Source organism: Lycium barbarum, chromosome 4 (assembly GCF_019175385.1).
Source record: "Lycium barbarum isolate Lr01 chromosome 4, ASM1917538v2, whole genome shotgun sequence".
NCBI lineage: Eukaryota > Viridiplantae > Streptophyta > Magnoliopsida > Solanales > Solanaceae > Lycium > Lycium barbarum.
This window is the reverse complement of record NC_083340.1, coordinates 146,367,112-146,389,789: the sequence shown is the minus strand read 5'-3', so window position 1 is coordinate 146,389,789 and position 22,678 is coordinate 146,367,112. Positions and strand designations below refer to the sequence as shown.

Below are 22,678 nucleotides of genomic sequence, written 5' to 3'. Positions count from 1 at the left end.
ATCAAAGGTATAAATCATATTTTATGTTTTTTTAAAAAAAAATACATATCAACAACTAAATATTATTTACAAAAATTATGACCAAACACAACTCCAACTTCGAAAATTTCAAAAAAAAAAGTAATTTTTTTGGGGGAAAAGGGCTTGATTTGCCCCTCTACTTTGAGAAATGGTTCATATTTACCCCTCGTTATACTATCAGTCCACTTATACTCCTACCGTTAGAATAGTTGCAATATTTACCCTTATATTTAACCCTTATCCACTGTGGCCAATGTAGTGGGCCAGGCTTGTCCACTGTATTTCATTACATTGCCACGTAAGCCACGTCAGCAATCCCAATTAAATGAGTCTTAAAATTAAAAGACCAAATGATGCGTTCTTCTTCACCATTAAAATGCCCTCTTCTTCTGATTAAAATGCCATTAAAATGCCTGCTTGATTCCGACAGCTTTGCACCTTCTCCGGCGCCGCCAACGGAAATAGTTATCGGTTTTAATGTCAGTGTTCTTTATTTCACTGTTGAAGATTGAAGATCCCCGCCACTTTGCTGGAACAACTTTTACTGTTGAAGATTGAAGAATTAAACTGAGCACCGGAGCCGCCGACCAGAAACCTTGAACCCGTACCTCACCCACAATTCAATATGAGTCTCAAATTAGAAGGAACAACTTTTCAACGCTGATTTATGGGGGTTTTGGACGGTGGCATTAAACAGTGGTGGTTTAGGGCGGTGTGACGACGAAAAAAATGGGTCTGTTTAGGATGGTGGCGGTGAGAGGTGGAGATGACGCCCTGGCGGTGTTGGTTACCGGTGATTAAAAGAATAGGAAGAGATGGTATATTTTTGTTTTTTCTTTTCTCTGTTCGTCACTCTCCCTCTATTTTTTTTTTTAATCTGTGTGTGTCCTTTTTTTCAATGTATGGTGTGTGTTTTTATCTTATAAAAAAATGAAGAAGAAGATATGTGTGCTGTTACTTTTTTTGGGATTTTCCGGTGGGTTTTCCGGTGAAGAAATGAAGATGATGAAGAAGAAGGCATTTTAATGGCATTTTAATAAGAAGAAGAAGGCATCATTTGGTCTTTTAATTTTACGGAAAATGTCCAAAAATACCCTTAACCTATTGAAAAAGGTTCATAAATACTCTCCTTCCACCTTTTGATCTAAAAATACCCTTAAAATTTATTTTTGGCTCAAATATACTCCTCAACCTATTGAAAAAGGCTCATAAATACCCTCCTTCCACCTTTTGGTCTAAAAATACCCTTAAGGTTTGTTTTTGGCTCAAATATACCCCTCAGATTTTTTTAAATCTGATTTTTTTTTTAAATCTGGATTTTTTTTTTAAATTACGGAATTTTATTATTGACCAATTACGTAATTTTATTTTTGACCAATTACAGAATTTTTTTTAAAATCTGGATTTTTTATTGACCAATTACTGAATTTTAAAAAAAATCTGGATTTTTTTTTAAATTATGGAATTTTATTATTGACCAATTACGGAATTTTTAAAAAAAATTGGATTTTTTTTAAATTACGGAATTTTAAAAAAAATCCAGATTTAAAAAAAATTCCAGATTTTAAAAAAAAAAATCCAGATTTAAAAAAAAAATCTGAGGGGTATATTTGAGCCAAAAATAAACCTTAAGGGTATTTTTAGACCAAAAGGTGGAAGGAGGGTATTTATGAGCCTTTTTCAATAGGTTGAGGGGTATATTTGAGCCAAAAACAAACCTTAAGGGTATTTTTAGACCAAAAGGTGGAAGGAGGATATTTATGAACCTTTTTCAATAGGTTAGAGGTATTTTTGGACCTTTTCCGTTAATTTTAAGACTCATTTAATTGAGATTGCTGACATAGCCTCTTACGTGGCAATGTAATGAAACACAGTGGATAAGCCTGGCTCACGACATTGGCCACAATGGACAAAGGTTAAATATAGGGATAAATATTATAACTATTCTAATGGTAAGAATATAAGTGGACTATAACGAGAGGTAAATATAAACCATTCCGCACAGGGCAAAGGACAGAGGGAGTACTACATTTTATGCATTCTTTATTTAATTGACAAAAACGACCCCTTCAGTTCTTCCAGAAGGGGTTTGTGACTTTGTTCTGGAGTTCCCCACATGAAACTTCCAACGGCTCTCAACATACCCATCCCTCCGTATATTCCTTTTAACAGTATATAAATAGTAACAAAACGCGTACATTGAACCAGAAGTAGAATATATTCATATCTAAAAAAAAAATAGAAAACCGCCTTTTTCAGCACACGTTAATTATCTCCATATCCTGTTGAAAGCCGCCTTTTTCAGCCCACGTTAATTATCTGCATATCCTGTTGACACAAACACAATAATTCGGTACTTATTGTAAGTGGCAGAGTGGCCTTGCTGACACGATCCATTGAGATTCAGCCTTAACCGGATGGGCCTATGTCACTAGAACAGGTGAGGAAGACCTATTGATCCTGAAAAGGAAAAAGCAAAAATCGCTATTGTTTCTTTTCTTTTTCTCATTTCAAGTTTAATTCCATTCTATTTCGGAGTAGAGTAATTCATTAATTTGTGGAAAGTTTCATTACTTTTCTAGTGATTTCGTAAGGCGATCGATTGATGGCGATGAATGGATTGCCGGAGAGTCTGACGTCATCAAGCGACGATAACAACAACAATCTCCGAAGACGACGTGGCAGTGATGCTAAAGCTGTAGAGGAAGCTTCTAGTAGCTCGGATGATGTAACGAGTGACGTCAATGATCCACGTGCAAGCGTAGGATTGGATACGACGCCTAGTGATGTGAGTAATGGAGATGGAAAGGAGAAGGTTGAAAAAGCAAATGAAACGACGCCGTTGAAGTATGCTTATAGAGCGTCAGCGCCAGCTCATCGACGAAATAAAGAAAGTCCTCTTAGCTCTGCTGCTATTTTTAAACAGGTGGGCTCTGGTCGTTTAGTACGGTGTATAAGAATAGTACTGAGTATGTTATTTTTAAACAGGTATGCTCTGGTCGTTTAGTAGGGTGTATAAGAATAGTACTGAGTATGTTATTTTTAAACAGGTATGCTCTGGTCGTTTAGTAGGGTGTATAAGAATAGTACTGAGTATGCTATTTTTAATTGGGTATGCTCTGGTCGTTTAGTAGGGTGTATAAGAATAGTACTGAGTATGCTATTTTTAAACAGGTATGCTCTGGTCGTTTGGTAGGGTGTATAAGAATAGTACTGAGTATGCTATTTTTAAACATGTATGCTCTGGTCGTTTGGTAGGGTGTATAAGAATAGTACTGAGTATGTTATTTTTAAACAGGTATGCTCTGGTCGTTTGGTAGGGTGTATAAGAATAGTACTGAGTATGCTATTTTTAAACAGGTATGCTCTGGTCGTTTGGTAGGTTATATAAGAATATTATTGAATAAGGATATCAGTTATGCTGACATAATTTCCTCATGTTCAAACAAGAGTGTCAGTTATCCATTTGCACACCCCTTGAGAAAATATTAACTCCCAGACAAATATTGGTAATTTGATTAAAATCTCCCTAATTAAATAGGTATTGGGATTCTTAGTAAGGGAAAATTTGAAAAAGTAAGTTTAATTCCTTTTTGATTTGGTAAGTGGATACTCTTCTTAAATAAAATAATAAAGAGTATGTAGACACTCTTTTTGATCCGGAGGGAGTACTGTTTTGACTTGTTTTTTTTTGTAATAATTGGCTTATTTTTAGGTGCTTTTACGCCAAAATAGCTTTTAAGCACTTTTATAGTGTTTGGCTAAGAGAAAAAGTGCTTTTGGGCACTAGTTTTTAAGTCAAAATAACAAAAATAAGTCAAAAGCTTTAGAAGTTGGGAATCCTAACTTATGGCTTTTATAGTGTTTGGGTAAAATAAAAATGGACACTAGTTTTTAAGCCAAAATAACAAAAATAAGTCAAAAGCCTTAGAAGTTGGGAATCCTAACTTATGGCTTTTATAGTGTTTGGGTAAAATAAAAATGGACACTAGTTTTTAAGCCAAAATAACAAAAATAAGTCAAAAGCCTTAGAAGTTAGGAATCCTAACTTATGGCTTTTGCTTATAAGTAGGCGTTTGGACATGCGATTTCATCTCTGATTTCATCTTATGAGATAAAATCCCAAATCATCCAAAAAGACATGATTTGGGATTTGAAATCATGATTTCAAAAAATATAAATGTAAAATTTGACCCATACGTTTATATTTTGTAAAAAAAGAGACCCATAAGTTGGTAGATATGTTTACCAATCATGTTTATCAACCATAAGTTGGTAGATATATTGTTCGTACCATGTGGGAGGATTATATTAAAAAGTAGTTACATTACTATTCATGTTAAATTTTTCGAACTAAAGTTTGATCAATTGATGTTGTATTTTTTAGAAAGGCCTTTTAGTAGCATATTAATTTTATTATGAACTATAATTTACTCATTTGGTAAGATTGTATAAGAATTGGGCACACTAGGGGCGATAGGATTAGGAATGAAGTTATTCGAGACAAGCTTGGAGTAGCCTCGGTGGAGGACAAGATGCGGGAAGCGAGGCTGAGATGGTTTGGGCATGTGATGCGGAGAGATGCAAATGTCCCAGTGCGAAGGTGCGAGAGGCTGGCTAACGACGGTTTCAGAAAAGGTAAAGGTAGGCCGAAGAAGTATGGGGGAGAGGTGATTAGACAGGACATGGCGCATTTCCTGCTTACCGAGGATATGACCTTAGATATGAGAGTATGGAGGACTCATATTAGGGTAGAAAGCTAGTAGGTAGTCGCATTTATCCTTTCTTACGAGTGTTTGTATTCTTTTACAGTATCTCGTCCCTTGATTTCTGCGAGTATCTGTTTTCACAGAATGGTTTATCATGGCTTATTTACTTTCGTTGTTTTCATTTTCATAATTGCTTTGAATTGTTTACCCGTATCTGACCTTTCCTATGCTTTTTCTTGAGCCAAGGGTCTTCCGGAAACAGCCTTCCTCCTTAAGGTACGGGTAAGGTCTGCGTACACTCTACCCTTCCCAGACCCCACGTTGTGGGATTCACTGGGTATGTTGTTGTTATTGTATAAGAATTGGAAAAATTTTGATGGTTTTCACAACTTGTGGGGTTTTTATGTTTATAAAAAAAAAAAAAACTGCAACTTAAGAAATTCAAATTGCATGTCCAAACATGATTTCATCTCATGAGATGAAATCATGTCCAAATGGTAAGATATAAGTTACAAGCCTATGCAAGCATTCTCCTAGTTTGTTGTATTAAATAATATGTATTGCATAATTTCTTAATAGTACTCCCTTGTGCTATACTTCTCGTATTTTGAGATTCAAACTATGTAAATTTCGACCAATAATTTAAAACTATTTTCCTTCATATTGACATGAAAAGACTTGTATATTATAGTACTACTTTTTGTATAGTTTTTGAATATCCAAATTTTAATTTCAAAATATTGAGTTGATCTTAATCCAATTTAGCTTTGAAAATTTGTCAAATTGACTCTTTATGAAATATCACATAAATTGGGACAGAGAGAGTACTGAATAGGGTGGATGAGAATAGGAATTATACTGGTATTGTTAATGTCATAGTTACTATGTATAACAATAGTAATGAATAGGTTGTATAAGTAATATCTATTAGTTGTACTAGACTTAAATTTGCAACCAAACATTGTACTAAAATTTAGTACCAGTACTATTCTTATACACCAACCCAAATCTCCCCTTACTGTTTAACTTGGTTTTGTGTAATGATTAGCTTATTTGTTTTATGGTTGAATTCAACTTAAGGAAGTCTGTTAGAAGGTAAATAAGATAATATCAAAGTTAGAATGGGATGTAAGTTTTGAATATGAGATTATTTTTATTCATTTAGTTCATTACAACACTTGCTAAGCAAAGATTCAAAACTTTTTAGCTATGCTCTTGGTTGTTGATTAGCGATTCAGAAAAAGATGGTTCTTCTTTTCAGCATACATTCCTGTTGTGTTTAAGAGTACCTTCCCACATTCTAAATAAAACATGTGTTAGGTTCCAGTAAGTATCTGAGTACCATAATGCTGAGTAATCAAGTGAAAAATGAGTAGTATGGTAGTATGAGTTGCCGTTGGGTGTACGACAGAAGCCAATTTGTTCAGAAGAAACTTTTGCAAGGATGAAAATTTCTACTAGAAAGGATAAAGTGTGCATGAATGGAAATAATTATTTTTTTCTTACACATGTACTTCAAGCAATAACTACCTCCATATTAGTTGGAGATTTATACTGGTATCAGCAGGCTTGCTAATTTGATCTCATAAGCAAGTCCTTCAAATTAAAATCTCAAGAACCGAATTTTGTTCTGGTTTCTTTGTCCAAGTTCTGTTGTGTGTCAAAAAGATTACTCTAGGATTACGAAAAAGGCGTGCCAATCGCTGCCAGTGAGCGTCTTAAAAGCAGTTATTGTTACCCTCATCAGAGAGCAACGAAATATTGTTAAGAGGGTACGACCCTGCATGATGTAGGAAGATGTCATTTACAAAGAGAGTCTGTCGCTATTTGAGGACAAAGCATGTGGAATAGACGATGACCTGATGCGACATTTGGTTTGATCACAAACAAGAGCTTTTGCTGCCACTTGAAGTTATAATGTTGTATGCCTATGTACTTTGCTTATTTTATGGGTGGAAAAGCAGTAGGTGACTCAGCATGAATGGAGTTGGCATATACTGTATTATTGCATTATCAGTATTCGCTAATATTTCATAAACTAACTAAGACAGTTGAAGTTAACAACTTCTGGTGTAGAATCTCAAATTCGTGTTATTTGGAGTTGCATTTCAGGTGTCTTGCAAGTGATATCTAGCGTAGTTAGTTGGGTTTTCCATAAATAAGTTGTTGTAGAGCTGTTTATTCTAATTAGTTCGTGCATCTTGTTGTAGAGTCATGCTGGCCTACTCAATCTCTGTGTAGTGGTGCTTATTGCTGTAAACGGCAGGCTGATTATCGAAAATTTGATGAAGGTACATTTCTTTCTCTAATGTCAGTCCTCTGTTCCATTTGGCTAGACAGTGGAAACCTTCCCAATGTATGGTTCATATTTAGTCACGTCAAAAGTATCCCTCTTAGGGGTGGCAATGTGGCTGGCCGAACAAAGTTAATATCCTAATGTTTTTATTAAAAAAAAGAATTGAAAGAAATCATAGGGTATGTTCTCTGAGGCCCTACGTTTTGAGTTGTCATTGCATGTTGATGAATATGTATTTGATTAAACATTAGTGAGGAACCCATATCACAATTTCAGGATTCTATGTTCGTGGAAGTCTTGGAGAATTTCCACTCTTAAATCTACTGGGGAAAATGAACTTTGATAAATTTTCAGCTTCACCTTCTTCCCAAAGTGCTATGATGTTGCTGGATGATTGTAGTCTCAAAATCCAAATAGTTACCATGAAAATATGGAAAGGGAAGTGGGGAGAATGGGTTTCGGAAGAATCTGATGGAATGAGAACATGTCAATTGCTAATTAGAATCACATAAAAATTGAAAATGCCAGAAATGTTGGTGGGGGAGGTGGAGAGGGACAAAGTGAGAAGGCACATTATCATGGGAAAAAGCAAGTAGGGCGTAGTGGGCAGTGACGGTGGAAGTTTCATCCCGTCTGAACCTGCCCAACTTGCCCCATTGCTGTCTCTAATCCCTATATGACGTTTTAGCAGCAATAGGGTTATAAGATATGGCTATATCAGAGGGTTCTTGGTATTCATGTTGCACATGACAATCTCTTGACTACTATTGCAGTATGGCTGGTTAATTGGGTCAGGCTTCTGGAGTAGTTCAACGTCCGTAAGAGATTGGCCACTTCTCTTGTGCTGGTAGTGTTCTTAAGGCTTTTTCTAATCTGGATTTAATGCTGACTCTGCCGAAATAAAATATTAAATATTTTGACATGCTTGCAGTCTTAGTCTCCCAATTTTCCCTCTCGCTGCTTTTCTTGTCGAGAAGCTGGCACAGAAGAAGTATTTGACTGAACATGTAAGTCAGAGTAACCTCTTATTTTCTTCCCTTCCTCTTATGTTAATCCTTCATATCAATGGAAAGTGACTGCTCAGACATGGAAGTCAGAGTCCTCAAGAAGGTTTACACCAGAATAATTCTGGCTCTTGTGACTACTGACTTGTCCTTTCTGGTGTTCGCACTCTTTGAACTGATGTTACCTTTTGTTGTTGTTTGACTTCAAGTATAGCAAGTAACTTTTCTAATTGATCTTGTAGGTAGTTGTCACTCTTCACATAATTATAACCACAGCTACCATTTTGTATCCGGTTTGGGTCATCCTCAGGTTTGTTCTCATGCTGTTGTCATGAAACTTTGATGAACACATACTCCTAAGAATGTGCTAAGCCAGCCTTCCCAGGCGGCATGTGTCTGTGTGTGTTGTAAAATTGAGGCATGTTATGGAAAAACTGGTGAATGTTAGATGTCAAAAGGTGCACTATTGTCTGGGTTATACGAGTCGTTGCTTATGAACTAATTTGATTTCTAAGTTGGATTTTCTGTTAAGAGATCATTTTTAAATATTAACCTGTTGCATATGTGGATTGTTAAAGAAACTTTATCGATGATTTAGGTTAGAATATTAGAAAGGTTGTAAAAGAAAATTAACCATTGATCTGAATTAGGAATTTGTTGCATGCCACGATGTCCATATAGCAAGGGAACAAGTGAAATCACTGCTAATTCAGAGATTTTAAATCATTTTTTAACTTAATTGACATGGTTTTTACTTTCGACGAATTGCAGCTTTTTAATTATTTCGTCCATATAACTTATAAGGATTGTTTTATGTAGAATTATCAATTGTGTGTTACATGGACATATTTTTATTTTTTCTTCATTGCTCTTTTCTTCACTATAGCTGACGATTGCCAAAAGTCTGATAGACACTTGGTGCTTTTCTAACCTTTTGCCTTTGATTACACTGGGTCTGATAGCCACTATGAGGAGAGAATCTTCAAATATGTTTTCAAACTCTAATTTCTTGCTAATATACATTGAAAAACTAGTGAATTAAAGGTATTTTAAATTTCACAGGTGTGATTCTGCTTTCCTATCTGGTAACACACTGATGCTGTTTGCTTGCATCGTGTGGATGAAACTGGTTTCTTATGCACATACAAGTCATGATATGAGACAGCTTGCAAAGTCTGTGGATAAGGTATGACTAGTTTATTTCTTTGTCGTGGATCCAGGAAGTCTGATCTTGATTAAGGATTCTCCTGAAATTTTTCTAGATACTAACTTTTCTATTAAACTTTGGTACTCTTGCTGGTATTTTGCGCATCTGAGATGATGTCGCAAGTATGAAGTATCTCAGATAAGTTTTTAAATGTTTTCAGGGTGAAAATTCAGAAATCAACTACTCTTACAATGTTAGTTTCAAGAGTTTGGCTTACTTCATGGTTGCTCCAACTTTATGCTATCAGGTAGGATCAGTTGACCCTTCTGAAGTTGTTGTCAGTGATTTCATCCCTGGCAGAGGACTTACTGCAAGTGCATTACAGTTCAGCATCTTGTGCTTCTCTAGATTCACCAAGATTTCATTTAGATAACTCTGTCGAGCAATTTAGTTTGATGTTTGATAACATTCCATTATGTTTTATTTTCTGTCGAGTCTGCACGAATTTAAAGAGATTTTAGGTCTTTTGATACTACTACTTTTCGTGTGATTTTATTGCCGAGCATGTGTTAACTTTTTCCAGAAATGTCTATGTGCTAAAATTAGGGAGACTACGCTTTAGACCCTTTTTCTCTTTCAAGTTTGTACTCTGGAGCATGTCCTGGCCTGAAATATTCTGATGCATGTTAAATGGTGAAGCAATTGGATGTATTTAAAACTTTAAATATGCTCAAAAGATTAAACTAGAGCATCAATACTGCTATGGCCCTTGGACACATTTTTCAGTCACGTGCAGATATTCTTGTGGAGATGTTATTGTATGAAATACAAGTAATTGCGAACATAAGCAGAATGGTGTACTTCTTTTTATATACCGATCTGCTTATGTTTGCAAGTACTTGTATTTCATACCGTGTAATCCTTGAATGTGGTCTGCACAGATGCATTGGGGCAACAGTTAGTGAATACTACAATTGAGGCCCCTCCGGTCTTTTCCCGGTGGATTATAGTCCCATTCTGTTCACAGTAATAGGAAATCAATTATCATCAGTAATCTAACAATGAAAAGTTGTGAACTTTTTTACCTACTCTCTCTTAATGTTTGTTTGAGTAACTCATTAGTTTTTGAATATGCTTATTCTGTTATTGAAGCTTAGCTATCCTCGCTCTGCATGCATTCGGAAGGGTTGGCTGGCGCGCCAACTCATCAAGCTGGTAATTTTTACAGGATTAATGGGATTTATGATTGAACAGGTAACTTCTCTTTGGCTGGACAGTTCAATGTGCCTTCACTCCTGGCAAAGTAAATTATATTAACCTTTGCATCGTAATGCAGTATATTAACCCAATTGTGCGAAGCTCACAACATCCATTGAAAGGAGACCTTTTATACGCCATCGAGAGGGTATTGAGGCTTTCACTTCCAACTTTATATGTCTGGCTCTGCATGTTCTACTGCCTCTTTCATCTTTGGTATGTCCATTTGATATAAGTTTCGTATGCTTATGAATTTTATTTGTAGATTATTAATTTTCTTGCCATATCTTTTGATGTTTCAATCTTATTTGCGAGGAATTAACTATTTACACTTTATAGTAGTGTTAGGAACATTCTTGCTGTGTATTTGTCATCACGCTTTCCAGTTTTTCATTTCAAATATGTTTAACTAAACGGTTCTGTGTCACTTATTAACCATTTAAAGTGCAAATGAATTATCTAACTGCCACGAGTACTAAGTAGAGGGGGAGAACAATGAAGGACCAGAACGTGCAAAATGGGGTGGGAGTGAGCCTTTCATGCTCTATAGTGAAATAGAGAAATCCATCCATCCAGTTCATGATATCACCACGGTGAATCTGTAGAGTCCATTTTGGCTCAATAACGAATCTGTGAAGTCCATAAAGACTTCATTGGGATAAGAGTTTATCTGTTTCTGTACTCCTAGTAATGAATCTCGTGTTAGATTATGAGAAGCTTCACATTTCAGGATGAAATGCCACAGCTTATTCTGTTATATCTGAATAACTACTAAATTATGGACCATTTTCATATATGGATTATGTATCCTAGCACTGCAAAAGAAATGAGTTCTTTTTTTCTTTAAAACAAGGAACTCATTTTGTAAAAAAGAGTTCTATTTACATAATACATCTCTTTGTAAGTTAAATATACTTCAGAACTTGCTGCAACAGAATGAGCTCTATTTACATAATACATATCTTTGTAGGCTAAATATACTTGCGGAACTTCTGCGATTTGGAGATCGAGAGTTCTACAAAGATTGGTGGAACGCAAAAACTATTGATGAGGTAGATTAAACTATCACACTGCTTTGTTCTTTTTGCTTCTGCATCCCAACAATTTCAGAGCTAGGATTTCTCATTTATTTCTTTTTTGTGGTTGCACCACTGTGGCTGCTGTTATCAGTACTGGAGACTCTGGAATATGGTACGTAACTCTTACCTTCTTTTGATGTCATTGCCTGATTTTTTATGCATGCAAAACATATGTGTTTGTCTTCGACTCTTTGTTACCTAGAAGTGGAACTTTCAGAAGACTAGTGATGTTTCAGTCTTGTAATAAATGGCATTATAAACTCTATTTTCGTCATGTTTAGATTGCTTAGGTTGGCATTGGGGTAAATTTTTCTTAAGACAAGTGGATGTTATAGTGTCTTGCTTGATTTTGGGCATATGTGAAACTATTATAAGAGAAGTCTTCCTTGTTTCTAGTTGTCTGGCTAGCTCTTGAGGAGGCTTGAACGGTCTGACATTCAATGCTCTGAAGGATGAAAGTGGCAGCCCTGAAAAATCTCCCGAGACAAGAGAATCTGGCGGGGATTGGGGGTGGGGGTGGGGTGGTGGTGGGGGCTATGCACATATGTGGCAGCAAGCACCTTTAAGAAATGACTAGTCATTGCATCTCGTATGTAGTAGCATACTCTATTACGTATTATTCTTTTTTCAAATCTGATGAATAAATTATTAAATAGTTTTTCAATGTAGTTTGTTTATTTATAAAAATAATTGTTTTGAAGAAAATGCTTAACCTTGTAGGTATTAGATTAGTTTTGTTAATAAGTGGCATCCTCCCTAGGGAATTGCTACATGGTTGTGTGTGTCCATATCTGGGTACCATATCTGTGGAGGTAGGGGAAGAAAAAGGTCTTTCCTGCTGAGAGTGGTTTTTCCAGTGGATATGCCTGGGAAATGTTTGTTTTCCCAGCTGTCAGGTCCTTTTTCTCACCTCTACCTTTTTCCTGATAAATGTGAACCTTATAAGCCTCAGGCAAACAGAAACGAATCAAAGGATTCCGTTTGTTACTATGAACTGTGATAACAGGTTACTAACCACTATTATTTTTCAGCATTAGAGAAAGTTAAATAAGCGGTGTTGCCATCAGTTAACTAATCTAGTAGTTGCAAAAAAAAAAAATCTGGTCCACCTTTTTTATTCTTTTAGTCCAAATGGAAAAAACAATAAGAAATAGGAGTTACTATCACGACCTTGGTGAGTTACTCTGATATAAGCTTTAGCATAATGATCTGCCCCTGCAACTATGAAGATGGCAATAAATTTGTCCTTATGTTTTTAGTTTCTGCATGTAGCCAGAAAAAGTTTTTGAGAATTGGTGCGTACACATAATAGATGCATAAATCTAGGATACATGAAAAAGATAGTAAAGGAGCGATAATAGTAACAAGGATAAGTGTGGAATTTGTTTAGATAGCATTACCGTTCACTATAAACCGAAGTGTATTGTAAGAAAAAAGGTTGATATTTTGTCAATTGAACAGCTGATTCAAGTCCTAGATATTCTTTATGATTTTCATAACAAATGGAAAGGTAAACCAAGAATTTAAAAAGCACAAGATCAAATGGAACAGTGGATTGTTCGACTCTCTAGATAAGTGAATAATCCAACACTGGTATATTCTGGACACCTATGTCTAGATGCTGCGGATTTTTTCATTTTGGGTAGATGTAATTCTTACCGAGGGGGAACTGGTAAAGGGGGATAAATTTTATCTGTATGCATTTGTTTCGGTTTAGTTTGGTCTTTATCGAACATCTTTTATGGACATTAATAACCCAAGTGTTGGTGACAACTGCAGCCTGTACATAAGTGGATGGTTCGTCACATTTATTTCCCATGCTTAAGGAATGGCATACCTAAGGTACTTTCGGAGTTCTCTCATTCTAGATTCTAATTTGTTTTTGAATTGTCTTCTGTCTGCTTAATTTCTAATCTTTTGTGTGCTATTAGTATATTAATATATACTATATGCACTTGAGTGATCTTATATTTACACTGCTCTTTGTCACAAAAGAAAAACTAATAGCACTTAACCTCGCATCCTAGATGGATTTTTGAATTACTGGGTTCTAGTTTATAGAAGGTTAAAAACCCCGGAAGATTACATTTTTGATTAGACCTTCGTGAAGTGCTTTTTTAGGACGACATTTTGCTTCATATCTTTCATGTCAGTTTGATTTTAAGTGTATCCCTGGTATTATGCGCCTGTTTTCTGCTTTGGATGGTTTTTCGACTTTCTACTTTACAGAAGTTTTGACCTTACAATTTGTATTCTTGACCTTATTTTATGATTAAGTTAGCTTAATTGTCACTTGATTCTTGGTGCAGGGTGGTGCAATGGTGATTTCTTTCTTTATATCTGCTGTTTTCCACGAGGTATGTGGTTTCTGTTCCCTTCTATCTTCTATTTTACACCATGTGCGGGTATATACAGCTTATAAAAACAAACAAACAACAACTACGCCTCAACAAAATGACTGGCTTTAGATGACGTGTGTTGTTATCTTCAGCTGTGTATTGCTGTTCCTTGTCGGCTATTCAAGTTTTGGGCGTTCCTAGGAATCATGTTTCAGGTAATGGTGTTTAAGACGTATGTGTGTAGTATATATAAATATATATTTATAAATATGTACGGATATATATTTGGGGATAAGAAGTCATATAATAGTAACACTTGAACAAGGGCTTGCATCTTCATTGACGGTACAAGTATTGACATGTAGTGATTGCTTTTCTCTGAGCAGGTTCCCTTAGTCATACTCACGAACTTCTTGCAACACAAGTTCAAAAACTCAAATGTATGTCTTTCCACCTTGTTGTCATGAGCTTAGGATGATTTATTCTCTTTTTACTGGTATAATTATGTAAAAAGTTGATCAAAGAAACGACATTTATAGTATGGGAACTGTTTCAGGTGGGCAACATGATATTCTGGTGCATTTTCTGCATTGTTGGTCAACCAATGTGCGTGCTTTTGTATTATCACGATGTGATGAACAGAAATGGTAGTGCAAGCTAAGCTTCATCGCAGACTATTTTGTTGGACGAAAGAGTATTTCGTCTTTAATTTGAACCGTCTAAGTGCTAAGCTAGTCCCCTAAACAGACATCGGTGAACAACTGCTTCAATTCCTATTGCCACGAGTAAGTTTATGACAAGGAATTCCTGCTGTTTTACTTATCATGCTGAAAAGGAGAAAACGCGGGGGAATTGAACAGAACTTTTGCTTTGTATAGTTGTATTATATCTTTCTATTAATATTACAGAAATGTATATCATTCTGTTTTGCCAATAAACTGTGTAGTATTACCATACCAACAAAATGAAGTACAACCTAAGAGCATCCAGGACCTTGACCACCTTCTAAGAAGGGAGTTTCAGCCTCCGGACCTCGAGAAAAAAACAACATAGCAGCCTAATTACAAATCTTCTATATCAAGTATGAACACTTTCTTGCCATTCTAGATCTACTTAACCAGCTTATCAATTTCCTTTTTTATCTGTATGTATATCATTCTTGGTTGAGGTAAATGTAATAGCTCAAAATAGAAAGTCTCGCAAAGGTAAATCTTGATGTGAGTCTTCGAAATTTCTCTTTTTCTTATGTCACATGCTGACATGCATAATGGTCAATGTATAGTATACGCGCACTTAATTGTCATACATGTTTGTTATATGGGCCGTACATATTATTGCTGCTACTCTTTTCCATCATAAATTGATGAATGTGCGGACCTATGAAGACTTAAACGACAAAAGAACACGGTCGAATTCAAATTTATTAATGTTATGCTGTGGTCTGATGATACTTTTGGAAACTTTTTAGAGAACGCTATACAACTTTGTTTGAAATTAATGTTTTTATGAGATCAGATATTACATCATGCAAGGTTTCGACTATAAGGAAAAAGAATGAAATGTGTTTTCTGAAAGTTCAAATTAAAAGAAGTTTTTTGGTTTTTTTGTTTGTCATGAAAATTAAAAAAAAAAAGTGTCGCACAACACGCTTCAGTTATACTCCCTCCGTTTATTTATATTTGTTCACTTTTGACTTTGTACGACCCTTAAGAATTAATAAATAAAGCATGTATTTTACTTTAATACCAATATTAATTGGTGTATTGTCTCATTGAGTTTGGAGAATGATTTCGAAATGAATAATTAATATTAAGGGGAAATTTTTTTTATCTTTTCTTGATATGTTAAAGTGGATAAGTAAAAATGAAAATTTATTTTAACCTCTTCCTCCACCTTGGAAATACCATCATTACAATTGACGTGACCAAAAATCGATAAAACCAATGGTAATCTACTGGAATAATAACTCCTAGGGAATTCAAAACTAATTCCACATTTAAACAATAGGTCGAAGAAATTCAAAAAGTGTATGCTTGTGCAAATGGAAGACTTGAGATCCAATTCATATAACGAGTCAAGACTCCAACTAGAAAATTTCACTTATGTTGCTAGTGGAACTCATGTCAACCAAAGTGGAATTCACAAACTCAGATGCAACAGTACTATTTCATATGCGTCTAACAATAACCAGAATATGGAGATGTTCAAAGAAGTCAAATTCAAGAAATCAAAGTCAACAAATGTGTCAACTTCAAAGAACTGGAGCTTCAATATTGACCCAGAGTTGCAAAGGAAAAAGAGAGTTGCTAGTTATAAAGTTTACACAGTTGAAGGAAAGGTAAAAAAGAGCTTTCGTTGGATTAAAGAGAAGTGCACACAATTAATATATCGCTTGAGGTGAGACATGTCCAGAATTTAGTAAGTGTTCATACAATATATGAGTTGATACTGGGAAAAAAAAAATTGTAGTTGAAGTTGAATAAACTATTTGTGAAAATTGTGTTTTGGATTTGATGGCAGTTCATTTGGGATGAATAAAGTGTGTGGAAGTTAAACGTAACGAGTATTTCGATATTTCAATTTAAGCTCAAATATTCAAGTTTAGTAATTGCAAATACTCTTAGCCAAACCATTCTTTTTTGAACTCATAGCTAAACTGTTACTCCCTCCTTCCAAATTAGTTGTTATATTTCGTTTTTTAAGAGTCAATTTAATTAATCTTCGAAACTAAATTGAATTAAATCAATTTAACATTTTGCAAAAATCTGTACAAACTATATCAAAAGTACTACAAGTTGCAATTTTTCTCATTTCAATTTGATGAAAAAACATATTTTGAAATATCAGTCAAAATTCACATAGTTTGACCTTTGAGACGCAAAGCATGACAACTTTTTTAAAATAAAATAAAAAATTCTTTATTACATAGAGGGGTAGAGAAAGGAGAGATGAGGAAGAGGATTACAACGTGGGGATTTGAATTCTCACCAACAAGATGAAAGTTGTAATCATGACACCTAATTTGCTATGGAAGGAGTATTTACAAATTTACTAGTGGCTTCTGGGTGCCATTGACTTGATGACTTTGATGAGTGTGGTTGAGTGAGATTTGACATATTTGCTCACAATTTGCTGATTTAGTTCCTTAAATAATCCAACAATGTAATGAAAATTAAGAGCCATTAATTATTGTTCTTGTTCAAGAATAGGAAACTCAGATATACGTACATATTAAATACCTCTATATATATCGTGCAGAGCAGTTTGAGGAGAATTTGACGGCTGACATTAATCTCATTCAAAGTTATTTAAGTCAAAATAGAATGCGAACACACCAAAAAATTTCTTGACTAGATTGGTCCACTTTTTGACTGGATTTGTCCTAGGAAGACGAAACATAGAAAGAGTTGTCCAGGGTAGGTAGGAATCATGGTAACTAGTAAGGACTGAAGAATTTGAAGGCAGAATATCGATTGCTTAATAAAAACACAAGACTCTAGTGGTAACACTAGTCCGGTGTTGAAAAGTTAGGGAAAGGGAAGTGTTATAAGTTTTGAATGATAGTTGTCGAGTATTTAAGAGGTAGTAGAATTGAGTATTAAAATGATATGCACCTGAACAACGCTGAATTGAAATAGAAAAAGAATTCCTATAATCGACCCCAACTAACTTGAAATTGAACATATATAATCGATTTTTAGGTTGGCTGATTGGCACAAACTATGCAACTCATAAAATGAAGGGAAAAAAGGAAAAAAAACAAGAAAAGGACACTTTCATTTCTGGTACATCCCATGGTGTTTAGCTAGACCAGGAAGAAAGATAATTCAACAGTCCAACTTTTGGTTCCTTACATTTTTTGAGTCAATGAAACTCAACAAAGTGACCGGAAAGAAAACATGAAAGGGCTAAAACTGACCCTGGACTAATGGAAATAGGATAAAATTTCCTTTGTTGGTTTTTTGGTTTATATTTACCCTTGCTGTTAACAAACTGGTTTAATTATGCCCTTATCCTGTTAACGGACCTCCAGGTTTGATATATCCTCCTTCCGCCTTTAGTTGAAACTAAATGGAGTAATTTGTTTTGTTTCTTAGTTATGCTTGAGGCAGAGAATTACAAGATTTGGACATTGAAACTTTGCTACTAATAGAAAGCTATCAACTCAACTTCAATTCATTGGAGCAAAAAATATGAAAAAAATTTGATAAATGTTAATCAAAGCCATCCTTCAATTTACAAATGAGGCTAAACTTTGAAAAAGATCGATGATTAGGCTCAATGAAGCCATGCATCTTGTAAAAATTAATCAAATACGAAGGAGCGAATAAATAAAGATTTCTAGTTAGTTTGTTGCATCTACTTCTTCTGTCTGTAGTCCAAAGTCAGCTGGTGCAAATGTAAAATGTTACTTTAGTTAGCTGCTGAAATAGGTGTCCTTGGACTAGGTATTCCCATATATGCAATCTTAGGAGAAAGATGAATCTTCGGGCTGGGCCTTGGTGAGGGGATCGGGCCATACATGTTTGAACCTCCATTAGCCACCCGTGGTGACAATTTAACTTGTTCGAGTGCTCGGAATTGTAGTTCTGTTGGGTACTCCCTAACGCAGCCAATGCGAGGTCCGTGTCCTGTTGACCATTTACGAGACAAACGTTTAGCAAAGCTAAAGGATGATTGTGTCTTGTTATTGACGGTATCTTCTTGTTTCTTGTCTTCGCGATCAGCATCGGTAGTTGTGACTCCTTTCTCCTTTGTTTGATCATTTGCATCAGAAGTGCTTCTCTTTGGTGATTCTTTAGCAACAGAAAGATTCGAGCCCTCGTTGTTAACTCTATACGAATGCTCATCGTCGTCAACAGAACATCTCTGAAAAGAAAAGGAAAAAAAGAATTTTGTTAGCAATGTATTTCTCTTGGACATTTCACTATAACATTTTAAGCCATGAGGATGCATGTTCAATAGCATGTTTGCCAATTGGCCTTCCAAAATCTGTTTATTTTGAAAAGTGTTTTTTGTCAGAAGTAATCTTCGAAAAAAAGTGTTTTTGGAGAGTTGCAGCTTGTATTTAGCTAATCAATTGGAAAAACACTTTTGTCAATATTAGAACAGCAAATTTGTGCTTGGCCAAAGTTCCAAAACTGCTTCCAGGAAAAAGATGTTATTTTCGTGTTTTGAAAAACAACTTCTGCTACTACTCAAAACACTTTTTTTCCCTAAAAGCTAGCTTGGTCAAACACATCAACTATCTAAAATAAGCAGTTTTTGCTTCCCAGAAGTTCGGCCAAACAGGCTACAAGACACAAATTTGAACAATTACCTTAACATTTGTAAGATCTACGTTGTGCTCCTCGAGGAAACTGATGAATTCCCTGAAATTCTCTTCTGTAGGGTGATAGTGGCCACTGTATGGCCAAATAGCCTGCAGAAAACAAAGGAGAAGATAAGTAAACAAATCTCGAAAATCCATAGATATGCAGAGATCCATTGTGTATTTATATAGTAGACCGATAATTACCTTCAAAATACCACCATGAGCGACGAGTCTTCCAGCAGCAGTGGTGGCACCACCCGATAGAAAACTCGAATGTTGAAACACACCTTTTTTCTTTTTTCCAACATACAGTGTTCTTGTTGTGCTAAGAACAAAAATCCACTTTGAACCTTCTACTGTCTCAACAAAGACACCACTTTGTTTATAGACGAGTTTACCGTCCTGAATAACTACTTCATATGATTCGCGTTCGTTCTGAAATAGTAAAAAGAGAATCAATTTAGTTAATAAGAACAAAATGGATCCATTTGTTCAGTTAACATAAAACATTTTTGTGGTAACATTTGCAAAATCTGGACTTACCGGTCCAAGATATTTGATGCATTGATGTTGCAGATTGGTCCTTGGACACTTCTCGAGATTTATTTCTTTTCCGTCTCCAACATCCAACCTTCAAGGCAAAAATTGATAATGTAAAATGTCAGCTACAACATATTTCCACTTACAGGTACATTTACTAAAGGTATTTATTCATATAATACAGGTTCAAAATCTTCGAATGAACACTCACCAGTAGAAGAAAGGTTGAGAGCTTTCACTTTGAAACCATATATCATAGTAGAAGTGTAAGTTGTGCCCATACCGGTGTCGTGGATCAATCTACACATCATTAGAATAAATAAACAATCAGTTTCATGATCATTGGAACTCTTCAAGAATAAAATGACTAATTATAATTCAAGATTTCGAAAAAAATAATCAAGAACTTACAGCTTCTAGCCAATGCTGCAGAGCAAGTTTTTGAGCCTTTTCATCTTTTGACAATCCTTTACCAACTTTGGCTGCTCTTGTACGCGCTCTAGCCCACCGGGATACAGCAGTTTCCGGTTTCTCCACATTGAAGAAAGAAACAGAACTCCTTTTGAGAGCTGCAAAATCCAAAGCCTTCCACCTACACACATATATATACAACACAACCACTTCAATAAACCGAACACTATAACAGTGACATTATATTTAAATCAAGATTCAATTTATCAAAAATAGTTAAGACCACATACCATAGTTCTTCAACTACAACAGCACAATCTGCAAGATTTCTTCTTGTCCTATAACTCTTATACACTTTTTGAAGCTTAACAGCAGCAGCATTGAGCTCGCTAACAGGTCGTGGAGAAAACAGAATCGCAGGCTCAGGTAATGAAGCTGTTTCTCTTTTCTTTGGTTCATTCCATTCTGATAAATTTAAGTCTTGAACCAAATTTTTGAATGATAGAGTTGTCTCTAACTTCAGTTTTTTTGGTTCACAGTTCCTTAAGATTATCGCATTCTTCCTTGTCATCTTATCGACATCATTCGATTGGATTATAGTTTCCACATGTGTTCCTTTAAAACTATTCGATCGCACAGTCATCTCCCGAGTTTTTAGCAAAATACTAAAAAGCCTTTTAACCTGCAAATTTGTATGACAAATGAAATTCATTAAGCCAAAGTTATCAAAAAGAAAGAACTAAAAATAGAAAACTATTGCTACTAGAAAATATACTAATCATCATCTACATATTTTCTCTTACTAACTCTACTTAGAAACAGAAACTTCCATTATTTCAAGTTCTTAAGCTAAATTATCAAACTTTTTTGTCAAAAAAAAAAAGTAGCCTTGTATACAAAATTGAACTAAAGCCCATCATCTAAGACGGATCCGGGATTTGAACTTAACAGTTTCGACCTTTGAGTTTTTAGCACTGAACTTATTGTACAATTAAAATTATGAGTTCAAATCTAATATCTCTTGAAACTTTAGTAATCTTTACACATATATTTGGAAAACTATTAAAAACTCTCTCTTCCTAACTCTACTGAGAAGCAAAAACCTCTACTATTTTAATTTCCTGGGCTAAATTATCAAACTTTTGGTCAAAACTTAGCATGCTATACAAAATTGAACTAATGTTCATCCAAACAAAAGGCAAAAAACCCAGTATTTTCGACACGAAACATAAGTATATCTGTGTAAAGAAACTCTAGAATCTCAACAAGTATTAAATTATGAACCGATAATTTCAAGAAACACAATGTGTTCAGTGCTAAGAACCTTAAACTTGAACACAAAGCCCAAAAAAAAAAAACATGTCCTAAAATAATATCAAACTAACAAAGAAAGACTGGAAAAAGAAAATTACCTCAAATATCTAAAAGCTGTAAAGAGAAAAATCTCAACTTCTATGTTGTTGTTTTTTTCAACTGCACCACAGATGTCTATGAATATGACTAACTACTACCCCTTTATGTACTTATATATAAAAATGAAAAAAGCTTAAAGCGTGGATTTGCAGAAAAAAGAATTTAAAAAGATTGAGTCAAAGAGTTCGTCTAACTTTGGTGTAGCACGTGGAATGGAAATTGTATAGTAAATAGCAGACAGCTATCTAAGTTTACTGAGAATTTTCTTGAATGTGAATGGAAAAAATGGAAAAGAAAAAAGTTGGAATTTGTGAGTTGATTTTTATAACTTACGTGAGTTTCAAGTCTGAACTAATAGTTGATCAATTCAAAGTTATGGAAATTTTGAAACTATACTTTTTATTTTGACGAAACACAAAAACAAGAAAGCTTTTTGATTTTTGTCCTTCTTTTGTACTACAAGAAAATGAGAGTATATATACAAAGTTAGAATTTTAAATGGTCAAAGAAAGTAAGCTTTCTATGTGGCTTCTTATATGGAAAATCGCCTTGAGAAAATATGGTAAGCTTTCTATGTGGCTTCTTAGATGGAAAATCACCTTGAGAAAATATGGTTTTCTTGTAGTAGTAACTTTTTTTTTTCCTTCTTTTTTCTAGTCTTGGAATTTACTTTTAGTCTAGTTAAGAACTTCAAAAGTCAACTACTCTATCTCAGGGTATAGTTGAATGGTCGGGACTCCTTCGCTTTTAACCAGAAGACTCGAGTTTCAATTATTGGGATCGAAAATATTCGACACAAAGTATTCTATTCCTTTAGCGAATTTATCTAATGTAAATCCGAATTAGTGGGGTTAATGGATAATTTGGACATTTGCGCAAACGGCATTTTCTTATGCATCTAGTTAAATTTTTCCCCTGTTAATGCACTAAGTTTGTCTCCCAAAAAATTTCATCATATTACTTTTAAAGGTGAATTTTAGCTCGTTGGACTAACATGACAAGATGTAATCACAGAAATAACATATATTGGCCTATTTTTTTAAAAAAATAGCCACCATTCAATAGTTCCAAAGTTTACGAGTAAAATTACTATACATTATTCTGAAGTTTCACTTATGAAATTTACATCTCCAGAATAATGACTTTTT

The 22,678-nt window shown here is 34.8% G+C and overlaps 2 protein-coding genes across 8 annotated transcripts; one reads left to right on the top strand and one right to left on the bottom strand.

The window, feature by feature from the left end:
* The first annotated feature begins 2,226 nt into the window (after positions 1–2,226).
* On the top strand, positions 2,227–15,155 carry LOC132636891 (diacylglycerol O-acyltransferase 1-like). 7 transcript variants are annotated; one of them, XM_060353958.1, is made up of 18 exons: positions 2,227–2,461; positions 2,587–2,947; positions 4,977–5,012; positions 6,941–7,021; positions 7,800–7,873; positions 7,958–8,033; positions 8,273–8,340; positions 9,093–9,216; positions 9,398–9,484; positions 10,330–10,431; positions 10,514–10,650; positions 11,405–11,486; positions 11,605–11,625; positions 13,293–13,355; positions 13,823–13,870; positions 14,005–14,067; positions 14,239–14,292; positions 14,409–15,155. In XM_060353958.1, the coding sequence occupies exons 2-18, from the start codon at positions 2,627–2,629 to the stop codon at positions 14,511–14,513; spliced, it is 1,542 nt and encodes a 513-aa protein (XP_060209941.1). In that variant the 5' UTR covers positions 2,227–2,461; positions 2,587–2,626; the 3' UTR covers positions 14,514–15,155. The 7 variants fall into 7 exon arrangements, with proteins under 7 accessions (XP_060209941.1, XP_060209942.1, XP_060209940.1 ...); XM_060353959.1 differs by having other exon boundaries at positions 2,228–2,461; positions 2,604–2,947; positions 4,977–5,006; XM_060353957.1 differs by having other exon boundaries at positions 2,228–2,461; positions 2,604–2,947.
* Positions 15,156–18,004: 2,849 nt separating this feature from the next.
* LOC132636890 (IQ domain-containing protein IQM1-like) lies at positions 18,005–21,974 on the bottom strand. Its single transcript, XM_060353956.1, has 8 exons — positions 21,530–21,974; positions 20,408–20,799; positions 20,118–20,298; positions 19,918–20,006; positions 19,710–19,797; positions 19,371–19,601; positions 19,173–19,274; positions 18,005–18,721 (listed from the first exon to the last, which is right to left on the bottom strand). Exons 2-8 carry the CDS (start codon positions 20,758–20,760, stop codon positions 18,266–18,268), a joined length of 1,500 nt encoding a protein of 499 aa, XP_060209939.1. The 5' UTR covers positions 20,761–20,799; positions 21,530–21,974; the 3' UTR covers positions 18,005–18,265.
* Between the last annotated feature and the right edge of the window lie 704 nt (positions 21,975–22,678).